The sequence below is a fragment of the Dunckerocampus dactyliophorus genome, chromosome 1, assembly GCF_027744805.1.
Source record: "Dunckerocampus dactyliophorus isolate RoL2022-P2 chromosome 1, RoL_Ddac_1.1, whole genome shotgun sequence".
NCBI classification, from domain to species: Eukaryota; Metazoa; Chordata; class Actinopteri; order Syngnathiformes; family Syngnathidae; genus Dunckerocampus; species Dunckerocampus dactyliophorus.
In genome coordinates, this window is record NC_072819.1 from 5886739 (window position 1) to 5903959 (window position 17221).

The following is a 17221-nucleotide window of genomic DNA, read 5'->3' on the forward strand; positions in this document are numbered from 1 at the left end:
AAAATAAAGTTGTCATTTTAGTAAATTACAATGGGAATAAAATCTAATATTACAAGAAGAAAATTTACAAGAAGAAAGTTGAAGTTGTTCACAAGTGGTTTAAAAAAAAGGAAAAAACAGCTGCAATTTGATGAGAATGAAGTCAAAATATTAAGAGAAAAAAGTCATATCCTAACAAGGAAAGGTATGGACACTGCTGGTGTAACGCGTGTGGAAAGTAGTCACCTCCTGGAAGCCGCTCTGAGCGGCGTGGTGCAAGGCGGTGCGCCCGGTGCGGTCCCCCATGTTCAGGTTGCTCAGCTGGCTCAGCAGGGCCTCGGCGCAGCGTGTGGCCCGGTTGGCGGCCGCCACGTGGAGCGCTGTCTGCCAGAACTTGTCTCGGGCGTTGGCCTCGGCACCGCGCCTCAGCAGCAGACCCACGACCCTCTGTGGACACGCCAGCGGACGTTAGGGACAACATAACACCCAATCAAATCATCAAATAAATCATTCAATGAATAGATAGATAATCCAATATGACTAAATCACAAATTAATACAAATGTAATAAATACACAGCCTCTATTCTAACACAGTTCAGTTGCACATGATGCACTTGTCAAGAATCTCCAAAGTGTAAGCACAATTTTACTTCACTTCTTTTTACGCTTGTACAAGTTACAAAATGTCAACAATGTCCAAAATATATATATATATATATATATATATATATATATATATATATTTTTTTTTAAGTGGTACTACTATGAGAAATAAAACAAAATACAGTTTTATTATTGGAAAATTAGGTTGAGGAAAAAGCTATAATTTTTTTTTTTTTTTTTTTTTTTAGGAATAAGGTCAAAATATTATGGGAATAAAGTCATAATATATCGAAAAGAAAATGTATGAAAAAAAGTTGGAACAGTTGGAAAATTTTAAAAATAAAAACAATCAGCAGAACTGGAAGAAAAACTTAAAAAAAAAAAAATTCAAAATATATTTTTTAAAAAGGGCGTATTCTAATGAGAAAAAAATTGCAATTTTGCAACAATAAACTTGTCACATTATGAGAAAAAATTATATCATTTTAACAGCATAAAGTTGAAATATTTTTTTTATAAAATGTCATAATATAATGAGAAACAAACAAAATAAAGTTGTCATTTCTTGACATTCAGATTAGGGAAAAAGTTATAATATTCTGGGAATAAAGTCATAATATTACAAGAAGAAAATTCACAAGAAGAAAGTTGAAATAGTTGGAAAGTTACAACAACAACAAAAAACACACACACAGCCAAATTAAAACAATAAATAGCTGTAATTATCCGAGAAAAAAAGTTAAAATATTAAGAGAATAAAGTTGTATTCTAACGAGAACCTCGTAATATTATGAGGAAATATAATGCCGTTTTAGTAGCATAAAGTTTAAATATTAAGGAAAGACGTTATTTTTCTAAAGTCATAATATGAAACACAACAAATAAAGTTGTATGAGTTTTTATAAATTAGATGGCAAAAAAGTTAGCATGTTACAAGAATAAAGTCAAAATATTACAAGAAAAAGTCGTATTCTAACGAGACAAAAAGGTTGCAGTTTTACAAGAATGAACTTTTAATAATATGAGGAAAAATAATCTCATCAACAGCAACAATGGGGGGAAAAGCAAAAAGTTATAATATTATGGGAATAAAGTCATAATATTACCAGAAGAAAATGTACAAAAGTAACGTTGAAATAGAAATAAAATAAATAAAAAAATAATAGCAGAAATGGAAAAACAGCAGTAATTTTACAAGAATAAAGTCAAAATATACAGAAAAAAAATTCAAAGCTAATGACAAAAAAAGTTGCGTTTTTTTACCGGAATAAACTCGTAAAATTATGAGGAGAAATAATGTCCTTTTAGTAGCATAGAGTGGACATATTCAAGAAAAAATGTTATTCTTTCAAAAGTTGTAATATTATGAGAAACAAACAAAACAATATAAAAGTTGTCATTTTTGGAAAATTAGGTTGGGGAAAAAGTTAGAATATTGCGGGAATAAAGTTAAAAGAAGAATATTCACAAGAAAGTTTAAATAGTTGGAATATCACTGAAAAAAAACAGCGAAGTGGAAATACAGCAGCAATTTTATGATAATAAACTCATAATATGAGGAAAAATAATGTGTTTTAGTTGCATATAGTGAAAGTATTCAAAAAAAAAAGTTAAGTTATGTGCATGGCTCAGATCAAGGGTACCCAAGTGTTACATTTTGGGTAAAATTTCAAACTGGTGGATAGACCTTGGTAATGTTATCAACACAAACTTCAAACATTGCAAAACACACACCCAACATACCAGAGCTCGAGACATCTTCATTTCCCATAGCAACCCTCCAAAGTTCACTCTTTCTTAAATGTAAGGCACATAAGTCGGTGTCCACTTTATGCTGTTATCTCTGCATAGATTTGACTTTTGTTAGAAAAGTAACTTATATTTGAGAGAGTATCATAAAGTAAATAAAAACAAGTGACAAATCTAGATCTTGAGTTAAAGCTCTGAAAATATGGCAAAGAAAAATGGACCTTCAGTCCTTACCATGCCATTGTTGTATCAGTAAAAAGACTACAAATCCCATCAGCCGTTCTTAAGACTGTAATGACATCAACTTTGACCTATCAACGCCACAATACAAGCTAATCTTTGCACACTGTGGCAACATGAGCCAGGATTATGAGCCAGGATTCAGTGAAATGCACAGAGTGAGTGGTTCTTGAATTATCATGCTAAAGACAAAATTACAAGACGATCTTTGACCTCCCATGAGGGACATACCAATTGCTTCCGGGTTAAATACGGAGCAATTTAGCAACGAACACGCTAGAATTTATTTGTTTTGGATAAATGTCAACGACATATAATACGACGGATAAAAGTAAGTAAAATCCGACTAGTAATGATTAATAATTTTGCCCAATTGGCGTGTTTTTTTCGGCGCTTTGTGCACAGGAGACGAACGGCGACCTACGAGAGGTAAAAACAACAGCTGTCAAAACGAGTTACACTGCTCGATAAACACAAAATTTGTAACTCAACCGACGAAAAAAATCATTTCAAAGTGCATAAAGAGCTTCTCCAATATATATAAAAATGAAAAAATCTTACCTTAGACTTGACAGTGGTTGTTAAACCGCCGATTGCTCGTCGAAATGAATGATGCTGCCGAGGTCGTGACTGTACATTACGCTAACACAAAATGGCGAACACGGTGAAACATTCCCCTGCTGAACGCGTATTTGGCAAATAACCGGCGGAAGGACACAAGTTTTGTTTGGCCCAAGAAGGCACTTTTTATTTTCTAATTCAATATTTACTAGCAATACGCAATTTACGCTGTGAGCTATAAGTGTACGTACATTACGGGCAGGACACGAAATTTAGGTGTGTTAGACTTTTGTTAAAATAATCTTATTTTACTCTTTTAGACACAAAAAAAAATCACTTTAGTTGCAGAGTTGAGTAATTATTCCATGAATATATACCATTGTAATCATCATGGAGTTTGTTTTTCCATGGAATTATGTTCTTCAAAATTTTCATCGGCAGGTGGACACGAAGGTTATGTACTTTTCACTAATGATTACACGACAGTTTTTTGTTTTTTTTACACTGAGAAATCATGACAAAATTATCAGAGAAAATATTGTTAATTTCACAACAAAAGTAGACATGCTTTACATGTAACATTTCAATGTCCAAATATAGACACTTTTTTACAACATAGCCGTGCTAGCGCAAAATAAAAACATGAACGGGTTTAATTTATGGTTAATTGAAGCTTCCTCACTCTATAAACGTCAGAGTGATAGGGATAGTACACATTGTTAGAACACCAATTTCAAATACTACTCAAGTGAAGTTGAAGACAGCAAAGGGTACCCTTGATCTGAGCCATGCACAAATACATAAAGTTGTCATTTTTGTAAAATTAGATTGGGGAAAAAGTTCTCACATTATGGGAATTAAGTCATAATATTAGAATAAAGTTATGATACTACGAGAAGAAAATGTACAAGAAGAAACTTGAAACAGTTGTAAAGTGAAACAAAGACACATACACAGCAGAACTAAATTTAAAAAACATTAAACAGCTAGAATAACAACAAAGTCAGTTAGTCTGTTAAGAGAAAAAAGTTGTAATCTAACAAGGAAAAAAGTTGCAAGGTTAAGACAATAAACTGATAATATAAAGAAAAATATTGTAATTTTAGTAGCATGGAGTTGAAATACTAAAGAAAAGTGAGGGAGGGTGTGGCTGTGGTATTTGAAAAATCGACGACGTTTAGCTTCTTTTTACACTTGTACGACAGTAAAGTCGTGGGGGGGGGGGCTGATTGTGTATTTTATATTGAATACAGAGTAGGGATTCAAATACTGCACTACTGTCAAACTCTTATAGGGTTCATTTTGGCTGACTTGCTTGCCATCTAGTGAGCTCTGTCAAGTCTGCCTAGCAACAAGCAGGTATGTGCAAAAAAAATAAAAAAAAACAAGGGTGTGGCTTACTTCATTCCTCGAAGCGGCCGCCCTGTGCAGGGGCGTCAACCACACATGGTCTTTAGCGTTCACGTTGGCACCTGGGAGCACAAAAGAATCAAATACTAGAGTGGAACAATCTATTTCAGCCCAATATATAAACACACACACACACACACACGTTTGTGGGGCAATTTGTTGAAAACATTGTTTAAAAATGTAAAAAATGAGCCCTAACGCTCTAGCCGACGGCATTGCGATTGCTCCTCCACAGTTACATTACACCAGGGGTGTCCAAAGTAAGGCCTGGGGGGCCTTTTTTTTTGTTTGTTTGTTTTTTATTGGCCAGCGGCATAGTAAAAAAAAATGTAATTTAACTAGAAAACTAAAATAAAAAATTTGTAAAATAGTTGTAATTTATACGTTGTAATACGTTGTAAAAGAAAAAGTCATAATGTTTTGAAAATGAGGTAATATTATGAGGAAGTATTACGCCATTTCAGGAGCATAACGTTAATATTTTAAAGGCACAATAATGACATTTTAAGTAATATAATGACAAACATAAAAAATTAACAAAGTTGTAATTTTATGACAATTAGGTTGCAGAAAAGGTTAAAATGTTATGAGAATAAAGTTAAAATATTGTGAGAATAAAGTCATACTATTGCAAGACAAAAAATGTACAAGAAAGCTTTAAAAAAATCTATAAAAACAGCAGCGATGGGGAAAAACAGCTGTAATTTTCCAACAAAAAGTCAACATATTAAGAGAAAAGGTTGTATTTTAATAAGAAAATAAAGTGCCAACTTAACAACAGTAAACTCGTAATATTATAAAGAAAAATTATGTCATTTTAGGAGCATAAAGTGTAAATGTTAAGGAAAGACGTTGTTTTCCTAAAGTCAAAATATTCTGAAATACAACAATAAATAAAGTCGTCATTTTTGGAAAATTTGATTAGAAAACGTTAGCATGTTACAAGAATAAAGTCCAAATATTAAGAGAAAAAAAAAGTCATATTCTAACATGAAAAAAAGTTTCAATATTATGAGAAGAAAGACCTAATATTATGAGGAAAACAGCAATTATAGAATAATAGAATTTTTTTTTAAACAAATGAAAAAAGCTGTCATTTTATGGCAATCAAGTCAAAATATGAAGACAAAAAAGTCATACTCTAACGAGAATTTTTTTAATGAGAATTAATTTGTAATTATTATGAGGAAAAATAACGTCATTTTAGTATCATAGTGAAATATTAAGGAAGTCCGTTATTTTTATGAAGTCATAATATTATGGAAAAACAACAACAGAACTGCAATTTTACAATAATGTCAAAATATTAAGAAAAAAAAGTCGTACTCTAACGAGAAAAAAATTCAAAATTTTACATGAATAAACTTGTAATATGAGGAAAAATAAATTGCATAACGCTGAAATATTCAACAGCAGAAATCGGGAAAAAAACAGCTGTAATTTTACGAGAATACAGCCAAAATATTAAGAGAAAAGGTCGTATTTTAACAAGAAAAATTGTTGCATATTTATGAGAATCAACCTCTAATATTATGAGGAAAAATACCGTTTTAGTAGCAATATTAAGGAAAGACTTTAGTTTTCTAAAGTCATCATGTGAAACACAATGAATAAAGTTGTACATTTGTTTATAAATTAGATGGCAAAAAAGCTAGCATGTTACAAGAATAAAGTCAAAATATTACAAGAAAAACTCATATTCTAATCAGGAAAAAAAGGTTGCAGTTTTACGAGAATGAACTTTTAATAATATGAGGAAAAATAAAGTCATCAACAGCAACAATTGGGGGGGAAGCAAACAAACGGAAAAAGTTATATCAGTATGAGAATAAAGCCAAAATATTGTTCGAATAAAGTCATAATTGTATGAAAAAACAGCAGTATTTTTACAAACGTCAAAAACGTGAAAAAGTCGTATTCGAACAAGAAACAAATGGAAATTGTACAAGAATAAAGTTGTAATATTACGAGGAAAAATAATGTGATTTTAGTTGCATGGAGTTGAAATATTCGAGCAAGACGTTGTTTTACGTTCTTCTTACCCGACTCGATGAGCAGGTCCATAATGTGAACGTCGCCCATGCAGGCCGCAGCGTGAAGCGGCGTACGGCGCTCGTGGTCCTGTGGAATTTCAAGAGAGAGAGAGAGACAGAACAAAAAGGCCAAATGAATATGAATATGAATAAGCAGCAATGCTGCTGCTTCCTGTCCTTCATGCAATGACAGCTTAGATGCTGACATCCACACCTACCAGTGCATTGACATCCTCCTTTTTGTGCAATAAGTGTTGGACTTCTTCAGCATTCCGGTTGAAGATGGCCTGGACCAGAGGAGGCTGCAACACACAATTCATAATGACAATCATTTAATCGTAATAATAATAATAATAACATTGTCATAATGACTACGGTGAGGTGACTAGACAATGCTATGCTAACATCCCGTTTAACATCCCGCTACCATCCAATGTATCTGCTAATGCAACTTGTACTGATCCATAATGCTAATGTACTTTATTTGCAATGTTGCGTTTGCGTTAAATAAGCGAGTGTACGGCTAGTACTGCCCAGTAAATAGACGTCCCCCGCCGCTGGCTGAGGCCTACACTACAGGGCCTGAGTGATGCTAATCGCCTCATCTAGTCAAGCGGATTGGTTAGCGTCTTGCTAACAAAGCTAATGCAGAGCTATTTCCGCGAAATAATTGATCGAATAAGGCGATGTGATTTTGCAGTGCCGCAATATCTTCGCAAATGACGGGGGGTTCTAGAATGATAACAATTCGGTATTTCAGATGAAGCCGTAATACGCTGCGCACAAGAGCCACCCAACAAATAGACGGTACCCCGGTGTCGGCGTACCTGGTCTGCAATGTTGAGTACTCCCATCGCCCAAACTCAGCCGGGGTGGAGCTCCTTCATGGGGCTGAAACTTGGAGGGAATACCGCGGTGCGCTGCTGTGTCCGCCTCTCTCAAAAGACATCCATTGCGATGCGGAGAAGACTCGAACTCCCGATGTGTCACTGTTGTTGTCTCTTTGACGATGCTGACTGCTTGGCTTGCTTGTCTGCCTGCCTGGAGGAGTGCTGCTCCGCCTGCAGGCGCGGCGGGCGGATGACGCCTGCGCTGGGGACAATGGCGACACCGTGTGGCCGAAAGTCAAAAAACAGCCTTTTACTTCAACGACAGTCTGCTATACAGGCAGAAGCAATCAAGTTCAGAAAGCCAGGTTTGACATGATAAATACTGAATGAAATGTAGAATGCAATTACTTTAATCATCTATGTTGCTCCTTTTATTTAAAACCATTTTTGTTTTCATATTTTGTGTGAGTGGTCATAATGTTGTCTTGTAGAGTTTACACATGCTAATTCATCCATCCATCCATCTTCTATGCCGCTTATCCTCACTAGGTTCACGGGAATGTTGGAGCGTATCCCAGCTGACTTCGGGCTAGAGGCGGGGTACACCCTGGACTGGTCGCCAGCCAGTCACAGGGCACATACTGTACGGACAAACAATCATTCACGCTCATGTTCATACAATTCATACAATTTAGAGTCGTCAATTAACCTAACATGCATGTTTTTTTGGAATGTGGGAGGAAACCGGAGTACCTGGAAAAAAAACACGCACGCACGAGGAGAACATGTAAAACTCCACACAGAGATGCCCAACGAAGGTTCAAACCCAGATTTTCCTGGTCTCCTGACTGTGTGGCCAACATGCTAACCACTAGGCCAGCCTTCCTCATTTGTTATTTTTTTGCATATTTGTCACACATTTTGGTGAAGTAACCAAATCTTTTTAGAATATTCAAACATTTAATTAACTTTTACGTAACGCCTTTTTTCTTGTCATGTTTTATATATGATCATATACACTAGTGATCAAAATCTTAAGACCAGCTGAAAAATAGCTAGAATTTGCATTTTGCACATTTTCATCTTAATGAGGTTTTAAGTAGAGATACAATATGCAAAAACAAAAAGGGGGAGCGAGACAAAAATCAGTTCGAAAAGTAATTTATTGAAAACAACAATTAAACTGAAAGAGGTTGTTTATCAGCTGATCAAAAGTTTAAGACCATCGCTCAAAAAATAACAAAAAACTCTCCAAACCGGAACAAAAAATGTTCTCAGTAGGACTCAGTATTGAGGAGCTCCACCGTTCTTGTTCATCCCTTCAAAAATGGGTTTGTGCATGCTTGATGCGAGTGTTTCCAGGAGGCTAGTGGGAACATTGCTCCAAGTGGTGAAGATGGCTTCACCAAGGGCATCAACTGTCTGGAACTGATGGCCATTTTTATAAACTTCCCTTGCCATCCATCCCCAAATGTTCTCTATGGGATTGAAATGAGGGGAACATGCAGGACGGTCCAAAAGAGTGATGTTATTCTCCCTGAAGAAGTCCTTGGTCAAGCCAGCATTGTGAACTGCAGCGTTGTCCTGTTGAAGAACCCAGCTGTTACCACACAGACGAGGGCCCTCAGTCATGAGGGACGCCCGCCGCAACATCTGCACGTAAGCGGCCGCCGTTTGACGACCCCGCACCACCTGAAGCTTCGGTGTTCCACTGAATGAAAAAGCACCCCAGATCATGATGGACCCCCCTCCACTGTGCCGGGTAGAAAACATCTCAGGTGGGATCTCCTTGTCATGCCAGTAACGTTGGAAGCCATCTGGACCGTCAAGGTTACATTTTTTCTCATCAGAGAATAAAACTCGTTTCCACCTTTCAATGTCCCATGTTTGATGCTCCCAAAGTCTAAACGGGCAGTTTTGTGGCGTTGAAGGAGACGAGGTCTTTGAATTCTTTTAATGTTTTTTAAAGCCTTTTCCTGCAGATGGCGTCTGATGGTTATTGCGCTGCAGTCGGCACCAGTAAGGGCCTTCATGTGGGTGGAAGACCGCCCTGTGTCTTGATGGACAGCCAATCGGATCCTCCGGCTCAGCGCAGGTGGGATTTTTTGGGTCCGCCACTTGACTTTTTTGTTCCATAATGCTCAGGATCTTTCAACAAATGTAGAATGACTGATTTACTGCACCCAACCTCAGCAGCAATGGCACGCTGCGAGAGGCCTTGCTTATGCAGCTACACAATCCCACCACGTTGAAAAAGAGAAAGCTTCTTAGCTTTACCATCAGGAGGGCATGACCGTGTGAATGCCTGACAGAAAATGAACATTTTCAGCAGATTTTGGCTTTTATAGCCTGTGGTCTTAAACTTTTGATCAGCTGATAAACAACCTATTTCAGTTTGTTGTTTTCAATAAATTACTTTTTCAAAATGCTTTGCTTTTGCTTCTTGTTTTTGCATATTGTAGCTCTACTTAAAACCTCATTCATCATTCAAAACCTCATTTTTGTGGAGTAACCAAATATTTATAGCATATTAAAACATTTACTTAACTTGATTACCTTATTCATGTAACACCTTTTCTGATCATGTTTTGTATGTTAATATATATATACACAATCAAACTTGTCTATAGCGACCACTAGAGGGAGTCTGCAAAAGTGGCCGCTAAAGACAGGTGGCCTCTATAGACAGGTTGGCGTCCAGTTTGAATGTTGACCAGTAGAAGAAAAAAAAGAAAAAAAAAGGGAAAAAAATAATAATAATAATGTTGACCAGTAGATGGCACTGCGGACTGCTGATAAAAGTTGTACAGCACTACTAGGCTTGTTATTATCATGGTTCATGGTTTTAATCCTGAACATGCATGAGTCAAACAGTAGCACATCACATAGTACAATTCACAATTTTGCATGTCCAAAAAGGAGTAGGAAGAAGCAAAGCTTATTTAATCCTACCCCTCATCAGTTTCACATCAGTTGCAATACATTTATTTACCTCTTGTTCTTCCAAGTGTACTTTGTAGGTCTACATGACAATGTAGTGCAATCATAGCCAAGGTTTTTACTTACTAAAAGGAAGCTAGAGGCTTAATAACTGATAACTGCTAAAATACTTCAGTTAAGTACAACCGAACTCAGTTTTGCTCCCGCATGCATGCTAGCATATGTTTTTTTTCTATTGTAGCGTCGCTGGGAGCACGTCCTGTTCCCAGCCTACTTTGCGGTAATGTTTTGGTGCAAATGCGCTTAAAGTTACATGTTTGACCAGGAAATAGCAAGCTCAAAAGAAGACGGCTTTTTTATGTGGAACAACTGACAGTTTGTGTGGATCTTGTGAATGATTGTAACTGAGCTAGGACTCAGTAATTAAAGTCTACACACGACGCCTTCATTGATTGAAAAACAAAACTTTTTCGTGCATGAAGCTTCTACTTGAGTTGGTAATTTGGCTGCTATATGCAGGCAGATATTGACCAAGGGAGACAAAATGGGTGGCCGCTGGCCGCGTTGGACAGGTGACTGCTATACACAGGGTCTATAACATGTAAATTTGCTGGGGGGGATTTTTCAGTGGCTGCTATAGGCAGGTGGCCGTTCTATAAAGGTGGCCGCTAACACAGGTTTGACTGTATATACACTATATATTTATATAATAAAATATAAAAGAAAAATTATACAAAAATACATATAATATGCAAGCAAAAATATTTTTGTCAAGTAATGATTATAACATTTTCTTTCATTTTTTTTAAAAAGGTGAATTTCCCCTAGAAGGATTATAATCTGTATAAGAAAAATAAATACAATCATTTGCTTGTATTTATGTTAGTATAGCGAAGGCAATGCAGTCATTCAGTCAGACAACAAAATGGGTCGTGTACAAATTTTTATTCCAACATTTTAAAAATTTGGACAATATTTTGATGAGGATTTATGAAAAAATTTTAATAATCTCAACATTCCTCCTGAATACCGTAGAAAAGTACCGCTGCAATATCACCACTTTTAAAAATACAAGAAAAAAATATATATTTGTGCATAGTAGGAAGAAAAGCCCCACAGGAAAAGTTCCTATCTTGCATATTTGCATTATGGTCCTTTTTGTGCATGTTTTTTTCTAAAACATCATAAAACAGCTCCATGCACCTCAGGCCAACCTGAGCTTAGCTTCCTGTTGCTATGGTGACCAACAACTGACATTGCTGATGACTGAGCATCACCGCCGTGTAAACACGTAGGCCAAAATAACAACCGCCAATCAAAAACCTCACAGAACAACATGCAAAAAAATAATCATCATACATGCAATGCCAAGTCTTTCCAAAGTAAATAAATCACGATTTAAAAAAAAAAAGTACCGGAAAGGTTTCATGTTGATTATGTATGACGATGGATGAGCGCACAGTGAAACGGAAAAATAACAGCAAAGTTCCGCGAAAAATAGGTCGTAATGTTTTGCGAAATTATATATTTTTTGTTACGGGAATAAACTTGCCATGTCACGAGAAAAAAGTTGTGAAAAATACCTTGTATTGTTACAAATATGTTACAAAAATAGACTTGCAACATGACACAAAAAATCGTAACGCGCCGAGAAATCAGTTTTAGTGTTACGAGAATGATGTAACTTTTCGCCTTTATTTCTTCATCGTAATGTAACGACCTTTCAACTTTTCAGCACGGAATAACCTTGCCATGTCACGGAAAAAAAAGTCTCGGTGTTACAAAACATATGTGGTATTGTTACAACAACGTTGCAATGTTACGAATATACACTTACAAATCAGTTTTAGTGTTCCGAGAATAACCTAACTTTTGTCCTTTATTCTTCCAACATTTTCTTCCTGGTAATTTAACGACGTGTTTACCTTTCAGCGTGGAATAAACTTGCCACGTTGTGAAAAAAAAAGTCTTGGTGTTACAAAAAATATGTCGTAATGTTACAAGAACATGGCACTGTTATGAATATAAACTTGCAACGTTACGCAAAAAGTCGTAACGTTCCGAGAAATCAGTTGTAGTGTTACAAGAATAACGTCGCAATTTTACAATTTTTTCCCGTTGTATTAAGTTAAATTTTCATCGTCACAACATTACGACTTTTTGTAACATTACGTATAAACTGGCAACGTGACGCAAAAGGTCATAACGTTCCAAGAAATAGGTTTTAATGTTACGAGAACAACGTAACTTTTCGCCTTTATTCTTCCAACAGTTTCTTTCTCTTAATTTAACGACCTTTCAACTTTTCAGTGTGGAATAAACTTGCCACTTCACGAGAAAAACGTCTCGTGTTACAAAAAATATGTAGTACGGTTACGAGAACTTTGCAATGTTACAAATATAAACATGCAACTTGATGCAAAAAGTCATAATGTTCCGAGAAATCAGTTGTAGTGCTAAAAGAACAACAACGCAATCTTACAATTTTTTGTTAACTTCAAGTTAACTTTTTGTCGTCACATTACGACTTTTTCTACCATGACTTAATCTTCGTAACTTTATTGACATAACATTACGATCTTATTCTCTTGACAATATACGTTTTTTCTTGATATTTACCTAATTTTGGCAAAACATTACGATTTTGTTCCTGTCGTTACGAGAAAAAAGTTAATGTTATGAAAAATAAGTTGGATTTTTTTTCGAATATAAACGTCTTGGTGTCACGAAAAATATGTGGTGTTGTTACGAGAACGTCGAAATGTTGCACATATAAACTTGCAACGTGACACAAAAAGTCGTAACGTTCTGAAAAATCTGTCTTCGAGTTACAAGAATAGTTGCAATGTTACAATTTTTACCTGCTGTTTTCGTCTTTATTCTTCCAACAGTTTCTTCCTGGTAATTTAACAACGTTTTTGCTTTTCAGCGTGGAATAAACTTGCCATGCCACAAGAAAAACGTCTTGGTGTTATGAAAAATATGTGGTGCTGTTACGTGAACGTCGCAATGTTACGCAAAAATTCGTAATGTTCTGAGAAATCAGTTTTAGTGTTATGTGAGTAATGTCACTTTTAGCCTTTATTCTCCCAACAGCTTCTTTCTGGTAATTTAACGACGTTTTGACTTTTCAGCGTGGACTGAACTTGTCAAATCACAAGAAAAAAGCCTCGGTGTTACAAAAAATATATGGTATTGTTCACGATAACGTCGCAATGTTAAGAATATAAACTTGCAACGTTACGCAAAATGTCGTAACTGTCCGAGAAATCTGTTTTAGTGTTACGAGAATAACATCACAATTGTATATTTTTCTTCCCGGCGTACTAACATTTAACTTTTCGTTTTCACAACATCAACACTTTTTTAATTGGGCTTGATTTTCCTAACTTTATCAGCATAACATTACGACCTTATTCTCGTGACAACACAAGTTTTTTCTTCACATTTACCTCATTTTGGCAAAACATTACAATTTTTGCCCTGCCGTATTGAAGTTGAATTTTCCGTCACTTTCCTTTTCGTCATTTTTAAAATAATGTTTTCACTTTTCAGTGTGCCACGTTAGGAGAAAATAGTTAATGTTAGAAAAAATACGTTGTATGTTAGGAATATAAACTTGCAACGTGACGCAAAAAGTCGTAACGTCTCAGTGTTACGAGAATATCGTAGCAATTTTTTTAAAGAAATAAATTATAAAGATGATATACTGTATATACAAAATATGAACATTCAGTATATTTACAATTGCATTTCTTTCAAGACGTTGGATTATTTGCTATTTTTTTGGAGGGTTTCCTGCACTGCCCCCTACAGGCTACGGTGAGGCATAACATGCGTCATGTTTATCATTAATAATTCCAGTGTATTGTTGTGCTGAAAAATGCACATCAAATGTAAAAAAAAAAAAAAAAAAAAGGGTGTAAAAATACACAAATTGGGAGATTGGCCTGGTTTGGACTGAAATGATTTAAAGCAGGGGTGCCCGCATGTTTCTCTTAATATGAACTTTATTCTCATAAAATGAAAACAGGGTTTGTTTTTTTTTTAAATTACTGCTGTTGTTTTTATTAATAATGTCATTATTCCCATAATATTTTGACTTTATTCTCGTAATATTATAACTTTTTCCGCAATATAATTTTCCAAAAATGACAACTTTGGTGGGTTTTGTTTGCTTCTCACAATATTAACATATTTTGTCTTTAATATTTCAACTCTCTGCTACTAAAATTACATTATTTTTCCTAAATAATGTAAAAAAAATTAAATAAATTGAAACTTTTTTCCCATTTATGCTGTTTTTTTTTTTTTTAACTTTCTTATTGTAAATGTCCTTGTCATATTAGGACTTTATTCCCATAATATGTAAACTTTATTTCCATAATATTACAACTTTTTCCCCGAGCTAATTTTCCATTAAAAATTATATTTTTTTATTATATATTACTAGATTATTGTCGTAAAATTGCCACCTTTTTTCTCTGAATATTTTAACTTTATTCTCATAAAATTTGAGCTTTTTTTTTTATATTTCTGTTGTTTTTTTTCCAACTGTTTCAACTTTCTTCTTGTACATTTTCTTCTCATAATATTAAGACTTTGTCATAATATTTTAACTTTTCCACCAAGCTAATTATCGAAAAATGACAACTTTATTGTTTTGTTTCTCATAATTTTATGATTTTAACAAATAACATTTTTTTCCTTTAATATTTCAATGGTATGCCACTAAAATAACATTATTTTTCCCCATAATATTACCAGTTTATTCTCATAAAATTGTTAATTTCTTTTTGTCATTTAAAAAATTTAATTATTAATAATTATTAGTAATTATGCCTTCATTCCAATGTTTTTTTTCTACAAAATATTAAAATTTTCTTCTGCAATAACCATTGTAAATTTTCTTCTTGTAATATTATGACTTTATTCTCGTAACATTCTCGTAACTTTTTTCGCAACCTAATTTTCCAATAATTACAACTTCATATTTTTTTGTTTTACATAATATTACACCTTTAAAAAATGTCATTTTCTTCAATATTCCTACTTTATGCTACTAAAATGAGATTATTTTTCCTCATAATGTTACATTATTCTCTTAAACTTACGACTCGTTTTTACTCTTAATATTTTGACTTTATTCTTGTAAAATTACTGCTGATTTTCACATTTTTGCTGTTGTTTTTTAAGTTATCGTTTTAAATGATATTTTTAGAACATGCCACAGGTGGCAAACGGGCTGCACTTTGGACACCCCTTCTTTAAAATGCTTAAAGTCAGCAAACCCTGCTGATTGTGGTGTGATGATGATTGGATCTTGCGCTGTACCAGTGGAAGGTTCCCGAGGGCAAAAACACCTTTCAGCAATCCTGTGTGTCGTCTCACAAGTGCCCACAGGAGGGCGCCACACTCAACCCAAAAACCTTGTGCTCTCCAACGGACGGAGACACGCCGGCCTCACAGGTTTTCCCCCGGCTGGTACTGCGGCTCGGTGGAGGTGAAGTAGTCCTCCAGGAAGCCCTGCAGGTACTCGAAGGTGGGCCTCTCCTCCGGTTCTTTCCTCCAGCAGGTCAGCATCAGCTCGTGCAAAGACTCCGGGCACTCTGCCGGGCACGGCATCCTATAGCCACGCTCCACCTGGTCCAGAACCTCACGATTCACCATACCTGGGACACACAAGCAACTTCAATCTTACAACTCACCGCTTTTTAAAAGGTGCCCTCAGGTGACTTTTTAAACAGTAATATGTGTTTAAAAAGCAGGGGTGTCCAAAGTGCGGCCCCTGGGGCCATTTGTGGCCGCCTGCAGATGTTTTTTTTATTGGCCCTCCGCACATTCTAAAAATATAATTTAACAAGGAAACAGCAGCAGCAAAAACGGAAAAATGAGCAGTCATTTTACAAAAATAAAGTCAAAATATTAAGAGAATAAGTCGTCATTTAACTAAAAAAGTCGTCATTTTACGAGAATAAACTCGTAATATTATCTTCTTCTTTTCCTTTGGGCTTTTCCCTTCAGGGGTCGCCACAGCGAATCAATTGCCTCCATCTAACCCTGTCTTCTGCATCCTCTTCTCTCACAACAACTACCTTCATGTCCTCTTTCACTACATCCATAAACCTCCTCTCTAGGCCTCCTACCTGGCAGTTCTACCTATATATTCCCTATCTCTCCTCTGGACATGTCCCTCTGATGTACTCATTCCTGATCCTACCCTTCCTGGTCACTCCCAGAGAGAACCTCAGCATCTTCAACTCTGCTACCTCCAGCTCTGTCTCCTGTCTTTTCCTCATTGACACTGTCTCTAGAACAAACATCGCTGGTCTCACCACAGCAAACTCGTAATATTATGAGGAAAAATAATGTCATTTTAGCAGCATAAGTGGACATGACAAAAAAACAGGCATTATTTTTGTAAAAATATTATCTAAAAATATAATTACATATATTCTACAACTAACATTAAAATATTCTTTTGTTTTTTATGAAAAAAATAAATAAAGTTGTCATCTTTGGAAAATTAGTTTGCAGAAAAAGTGATAATGTTACCAGAATGGTCCAAATATTAAGAGAAAATGTTGTATTCTAATGAGAAAAACAGTTGCAATTTTACGAGAATAGGCTGGTAATTTTATGAGAAATAATCATTTTTGTAGCATAAAGTTGAAACATGAAACAAAAAAAATCATCTTTATTTTTATTTTCAGTTTCTTGACAGTTTTTTGTTTCATATTTCAACTCTATGTTACTAAAATGTCTCCAAAAATGACAACTTTAATTAGTTTTGTTTTTCATAATATTCTGACTAATAAATAAATAAAAAAATGAAAATGAAAAAATTTACAAATTATATTATGATGTAATATATT

At 35.1% G+C, this 17221-nt stretch overlaps 2 protein-coding genes across 6 annotated transcripts in view; both read right to left on the reverse strand.

The window, feature by feature from the left end:
- Positions 1-7630, reverse strand: part of ankrd52a (ankyrin repeat domain 52a) — a 39390-nt gene extending 31760 nt beyond the window's left edge. For both annotated transcript variants that reach the window (XM_054770187.1, XM_054770178.1), the window contains exons 1-5: positions 7404-7630; positions 6795-6878; positions 6586-6664; positions 4535-4605; positions 226-426 (exon numbers count right to left, since the gene is read on the reverse strand). In XM_054770187.1, coding sequence (XP_054626162.1) covers positions 226-426; positions 4535-4605; positions 6586-6664; positions 6795-6878; positions 7404-7430 — 462 coding nt within the window. In that variant the 5' untranslated portion in view covers positions 7431-7630. The remainder of the gene's footprint in view (positions 1-225; positions 427-4534; positions 4606-6585; positions 6665-6794; positions 6879-7403) is intronic.
- A 3642-nt stretch (positions 7631-11272) lies between these two features.
- The window catches only part of src (v-src avian sarcoma (Schmidt-Ruppin A-2) viral oncogene homolog), a 45731-nt gene continuing 39782 nt past the window's right edge, over positions 11273-17221 (reverse strand). For all 4 annotated transcript variants that reach the window (XM_054767879.1, XM_054767862.1, XM_054767871.1 and 1 more), the window contains one exon: positions 11273-16018. In XM_054767879.1, the coding sequence (XP_054623854.1) occupies positions 15810-16018 (209 nt within the window). In that variant the 3' untranslated portion in view covers positions 11273-15809. The remainder of the gene's footprint in view (positions 16019-17221) is intronic.